Source organism: Etheostoma spectabile, chromosome 17 (assembly GCF_008692095.1).
Source record: "Etheostoma spectabile isolate EspeVRDwgs_2016 chromosome 17, UIUC_Espe_1.0, whole genome shotgun sequence".
NCBI lineage: Eukaryota > Metazoa > Chordata > Actinopteri > Perciformes > Percidae > Etheostoma > Etheostoma spectabile.
The window spans coordinates 17799814-17806151 of NC_045749.1; the positions used below are offsets into that span (position 1 = coordinate 17799814).

At 43.1% G+C, this 6338-nt stretch overlaps 1 protein-coding gene across 1 annotated transcript in view; it reads right to left on the bottom strand.

Annotated features, from left to right (window-relative positions):
* heatr5b (HEAT repeat containing 5B) overlaps nt 1-6338 on the bottom strand; it is a 21863-nt gene that overhangs the window by 10499 nt on the left and 5026 nt on the right. Inside the window, exons 9-24 of the mRNA XM_032541684.1 lie at nt 5404-5559; nt 4806-5056; nt 4538-4649; nt 4273-4425; nt 4081-4180; nt 3798-3907; nt 3546-3709; nt 3214-3389; nt 2859-2964; nt 2580-2770; nt 2133-2292; nt 1730-1919; nt 1218-1387; nt 989-1127; nt 709-888; nt 261-512 (exon numbers count right to left, since the gene is read on the bottom strand). Coding sequence (XP_032397575.1) covers nt 261-512; nt 709-888; nt 989-1127; nt 1218-1387; nt 1730-1919; nt 2133-2292; nt 2580-2770; nt 2859-2964; nt 3214-3389; nt 3546-3709; nt 3798-3907; nt 4081-4180; nt 4273-4425; nt 4538-4649; nt 4806-5056; nt 5404-5559 — 2610 coding nt within the window. The remainder of the gene's footprint in view (nt 1-260; nt 513-708; nt 889-988; nt 1128-1217; nt 1388-1729; nt 1920-2132; nt 2293-2579; nt 2771-2858; nt 2965-3213; nt 3390-3545; nt 3710-3797; nt 3908-4080; nt 4181-4272; nt 4426-4537; nt 4650-4805; nt 5057-5403; nt 5560-6338) is intronic.

Below are 6338 nucleotides of genomic sequence, written 5' to 3' on the forward strand. Positions count from 1 at the left end.
TTTTCCTTTTCATGACGCATTTTTTGACTGATGCAATTTATACGCCGCAGCGATTTATAATCTGGTAAATGTGGTATATAAATATAATAAATTAATATTTTTTATCATATAGGTAACGGTTTTAATATTAATATATACGAGTTTAGAAAACCTATTTGACGCACAGACACAGATCACAGGTGGCATAAATCAATCACCAATCCTTGAAGTCAACCATGAGCTACTCTGTTCTGTTCTGGCAGCATGCTGATGAGTGGTACCTTTGGGGTTTTTGGCTTGTGCAGAGCGGGCAGCTGCTAGGTCGAAGTGTGCTTTGTCATTCTCGCACAGCAGGATGATGCGACACAAGCAGTCGGCGGCAAATACCCGCGTCACCCAGCGCGGCGCCACAGAGGGCTTGGACTTGTCATCATCGCCCAGGCCTGTGAACATGGTGTCATCGTCCATCTCGTCTTTTTTCTCAGAATCTTCCTCATCTTTTTCCACCTCGAATACTACGACTGCTGCTACATCTGAAAGAGGAGATGGACACATTCATGATACAAGGATTTCAAAGAAAAGATTTTGTCATAAAACATTTAAACTGATATTGGACAGTAGAATACACTTGACTGCTGTGTGATACTTATTTTGTCTTCTGTGTCAGCATTTATTTCCAAGGAGACAGAAAATGGTAATGCATCATATTTTGTTGTTTTGAAGGTTTACCTGTAGTTGCTGCCAGGACATCCTTGCAGAGTTTTAGCCAATGGGAAAGCTTTTCCACAGCAAGAGATGACAGCATGTGGCCCAGTGTATCATGGATATCAGAACACAGCTTCCTGTCTGTCTCCCGATCCAGCATACCAAACAGAACGCCCTCCAGACCGGTCTCTGTGATGTTTAGATCTAAACCAGGGACAAAGTCAACACAGTAAGAGTCACAGGGTCTCACTGAGGTATATCAAATAAACAGAATCCTTTTGTCGGGTTCACGATTTGTACTCACTGATTGTGGTGTTGTCTCCTGCTCTCTTCGCCAGGCTCATGGCATACTCACAGACCTCTGCAGCCTCTCTCTGAGCGAGCTGTCTCAGGCAGGCCACGGCAGCTCGGCGCAGCAACAGGTGAGAGCTGCATAGGTGCACCTGCAGGGATCCCATAGTACAGTAGGAAATTATGCCATTGAGATTAAGACAAACTATAACTATTATATTATGAAATTCATTATGTCTTACACATAGACAGGGCACCAGGCTGGACAGGTTGACATGACGCGGAGCGAACATGTGCAGCTGCTGCAAACATGAGATGGCAGCGGCTTGCACAAGGGAATCAGAGTGGTCCTGCATTATGGCACAACCAACCAGGCAGGAAGAGCGGATGGTGGAGATAGTGGCTCCATTTCCTAGCAAACCCAATGATACAGATTAGGAAGAGAGCCAAAAAGGAACAGCATTTTTAGCAGTTACAGTATCTACTTCAGTGGTCTGTAGTGTGATTACACTGCCACCTGTTGGTCTACATGATCTTTTTCTTTTAAAAGATACTTTTGTTTTTTTCCCCCTTTATTAGTGACAGTGGATAGACAGGAAAGGGGGAGAGAGATAGGGGATGACACTGCAGGATTCAGCCTACATGGGGCAAACGCTCTTACTAGGTGAGCTAGAGGCTGGTCTACATGGCTTTTTAAGTAATGAGAGTCACAGTCACACAAAGACGTTTGTGATTTTATTTCTGCCACAGTTACCCTGCAATTCTGGTCCCACAGTGGTGATGAGAGCTCCCAGGCAGCGGCCCAAACACTGGTGCACCTCTGTGTGAGACGGTGGCACAGTGAGGAGCAGGGTGAGTACCAGAGACAGCGTAGGCTCCACGTAGCCTCTGTACATGGGACCACTGGAATCCACAATCAGAGCCAGAGAGTGTAGAGCCCATGTCTGATACAAAATAAATGGAGAATATCTGATTAAACTATGTGCAACGCAGAAATTATGAGGTTTTTGAATAAAAAGGTTGCTTTGAAATTAAATACAATAGAAAAAAACATCTTGTTCATCCAAGTGAAGCAAACTATATTTCAGTTTAGATGGAAAAACAACACAACTCTCCTATTTTCCATCAACTTAAATATCCATTCCTCCTAACTGTACCTGGACCTCATGAGAGGACCCATCCTGGGCCAGAGCCAATAAGATGCTGACACTGGTCTTTAAGTGCTGGCCTGAGCCAATTCCTCCAACATATCGATGCAGACAGCCGAGAGCCAGGGAATGGCCGGTCCTCGATACTACATCACGGGCCGACTTCAGTCTGGAAATAGAAAAAGAGGAGAGATACGGATTTATAATTAAAGCCAAGGATAGAGAGGGGAGACTGATTTGGATCAAGATAGATTATGAGGACAATCAAAAACTGAAACTTGTATCTTGCTGACACATCCTTGACCTTTGACCTACAATAAAATGTAGGTCAATTGCTCTCTTTCTGTGTAACTGATTTCATATGGTGTGCTGACCAAGTGTGTCTTGATCTGAACAGGAGAAATAAAAGAATGTAGAAAACAACATCCACCGATAACACATGTATGAAATGCATACTTATCAAAGCTGGTCTGTGCCATTCTGGCAATGAAGGTAGCCTCTCCCACCACCTGAGCCATCCTTCCCAGGGCCTCTCCAGCAGCACAGCGGAGAATGGGGTTGGGATTGTCCAACGCTCCCATCACCAGAGCCAGGGCCGACTTACGCACCTCCTCAGGACCCAAAGTACTCTTGTTCTCCGCCAAACCCTTTATTCAGGAGGAGAAACATTGTCATTACATGAAAAATGAAACATTATATTCCTATCTAATGAGGATATGAGGCAAATTTTCTCACCTTGAGGGCACTGAGGACTGCAGTAAAGATGTTCAGTTGGACGGCCTGCTGTCGAACTCCCTTTGCCTGCTTTATGCACTCTGCAAAGTGATCCAGCATCTGCAGCCTGAATCATATACAAAGATGGGTAAACAAGCATGCCACAAAGAGCTTTAAAACACAGGTCAAGTATATATATATATATATATATATATATATATATATATCTATAATAATATAATCTATATATTAGATGTAGATATGAGATATGAGATGATTAGATAGATATAATAAACCAGAGAATAAAAAGATAAGATGCAAATTGTTAACATGTTGCAAAAATTTCTATGTCCACAGCAATTACTAAACTTCTCACCTGTGTTTGAAGGAGACATGGGGAAAAACCACACCGAACAGAGCCACCGAAGCATCGATGACAGACACACCCAATGGGAGAGGCCCTGGGATGGCCTCGCCTACTGGAACACGCAGGTAGATTGAGGAGGGATCGTGTTCCAGAGCTCCGCTGCCAGATGCACTGTTGGGCTGCAGCTGTTTAGGTACGATCACACAGTAGTATCAACAGTAAGCAAGCCATCAGATAATAATAGATTATGTTTAGTATAGATAGTGTCAGTTACATTTATTGTTAGAATATGTACTAGTATCATATTTTGGATTCATCATGTCATTGATGATGTTACTCACTTGATCCTCTATGCACTTGTGGTCAGTCTCCTGAAGCCAGGAACCCATGAGAACACTGTCGTCATAGTGACAGAGAGAGCGCAGCAAGGAGGTGGTAGTGTTGGCCGAGTTGTCAGTCAAAGTGAACTCTGCAACCAGTTCCCTCAGGAGGGCGTTGAAACTGCCTACATGAGAGGAACATAGTTTTTTTGTTTGTTTTTTTAAAACACCTTCCATAAATGTTATTAAGTTCTAAAAAAGTGACTGTGTTACCTTCATAGGTCTTGGGAGGCAATAGAGCCAGGATGTCATACAATCGGAGCCTCACCATTGCTGCACTTGCTTTCAGGTGAGCACCATGGACCTTAATGATGGCAGGGACTCTGATAAAACATACAATCATTAGATAATTAATCTGAACACAATGAAAAAAATCCAGGAAATAGTTATCAGACAACAACAAAATGAATTAACTGTGTGTACGAAGATCAAAGACAAATACCTCTTTGTCTTTAAGTTGTCAACAAACAATCATACTTGAAAGCATCACACTCACTGAGACATCATGGTCATGGCACATTCAATGGGAGTCATCAGTCTACGGATCACATCTTCTGTAAGCAGCTCGGGACAGTGGGCCACAAAGCTACGCATGGCTACAGAAGAAAATAACAGGTGTGTGGGTCAGAAATGTGTCTGCTAACATTACAGAGGATGTGCAGGTATACAGGCCAGCATATTTCTTTACCACATAGTGCTCCAGCTCGGCCCTCAAGGGTGACCTGCCAAGTGAAGGAGTCTCCTCTGGCCTTTTCTGCCTCAAGCTCCTTCTGGGACCGAGGAAACACGTTTCTCCAGAGCAGAAGCATCTTGGGAAGGTGATAGCGCACCAGGGAGGGACCTGGGCACAAACACAATGTGGTGGCAATGTTGTAAGCGAGAGGGAGAAGGAGACAGCATTGTTGGGAAATCAAACAAACAAGAGCTAAAAGAGAGATGCTTGGCAGGCTCACCTAGAGTCATAAGGGCTCCCAGCAGCAGCCATCCAGCCTGTGTGCGCTGCAGGGATAGTCGACTATTCTGAGCAGCGGTCCTCAGGAGGTCTTCAGCTATACTCACCACCAACTACAAGTACACAGACAATCTTTAAATCTATACAGGGCAATCAAAAAGGTTGATATGGACATTCAATCAGGGGGTTAAATAAGTATAAAGTCTCAATGACATAGTCATACAAGAGAAGGAACCCAAAGGATTACTGTACATTCTGAGGCTACACACCTTGCCCTTGGAGTGGGGGATACCCAGTGGACATTGGTGTACGCCTCCCAGCAGAGCAGCCATCGCAAAGCTGTAGCCGCTCACCGCCTCCGGTGAACTCTTCAGGTTGTTGATTCTCTCCGCACAGCGGTCCAGCAGTGGGGTCAACTGATAGGGCAGCGCCACGGCAACACAACGCAAACACCATGCAGCAGCCAAGCGAGCTGCCATGCTTGGGTGCAGCAGCACTGAGGTCACAGTTTCAAGGAGTCCTGGAGAAGAGGGCATGGGATTTTTGAGTTGTGATAGAATCCAGTTTAAATAATTGTTTTTATCTTGACTGTAGATTTAAACGTTTTCGACTAACTTTAAGAAAAATGTGCAACAACTGCATATACAGGGAACTTTTGTATTTCAGTCAGTAAAAGTAGTCAATGATTTAGAAGGACATAGCTGTTAGCAGCCAATAGTCTGTTTAATGGATAGCGTAAATGTTAATACACAAAGTTAGAGAAGATGCCTGCCAATGTTAGGAGTATTTCGTATCCATATAATCACAGTTTATAGAAACTTAAGAGCACTGAAACAAATGTCCCATTGAAAATGTTGTGTGTCTCACCTATGGAAGGCTCCTGGATAAGTGGAGAAGCTGTGGCACTCAAGCTCTGAACCAGGCTGCCCAGCTCTTTTAGGGCACACACCATGACATGCTGACTGGCGGAGACATCCGCTGCCCCTGCCTTGTTCTCTCCACTGATGTCATTCACAACTGCTTCTGGAAAAACATGCGTCATGGAAAGAGAAATGAACAAGACGGGTTTGTCAGTACAACATGCAAAAAAATGTTCCAAGTTGAACAAGATCACAGATCCTAAAAAAAATATGATAATATTACTAACAAAGAACGTGTCCGGCACTGACGGATAAGGTGACCTGCACTGAATTGCAACTTATTAAGATTTTCCTCAAAATACGGTACTAACTAATTTAGTTAAATCATAATTCTGACATGTTACATAAAAATTACATTGTAAAAACATTACTGACTGTCCACATAAGTCCATGTATTGCTGTCACACACGCACCATCTATCTGCAAAGTTTTTCTACTGCAGCACTAGAATCCTCTAAAATACTGAGAAGCACTCTGCTATATGCCACAACACAGAGCTCTGAGGATTATTATTATTATTTTTTTTTTTAAAAGGTACAATGCATTTAACAATGGTTATAGCTGTATTAAAGGATAAAGGATGTGGCGAGAGAATAACAGTAAAACCAAATCTGAATTCAAGTAAATTGCTGATAAGCCATCTGATGGTAATTTATGAAGATCTTAAACCGTCAGAGCTCTAATTGGGCAATCTTTAACTGTGTCAGTCATGTTGTTCCAAACAAACCAACACGTCTCCAAGACACATTTTTAAAGTTACTTTTAGCATAGATATTTCCCAAAGTCTCATTTCAAGAAGTCTCACAGATCCAGCTGGTTGGAAAGCATAGTAAAGTATAGTGAAGAACTAGAGCCCGACCGATAAAGGATTTTTAAGGCCGA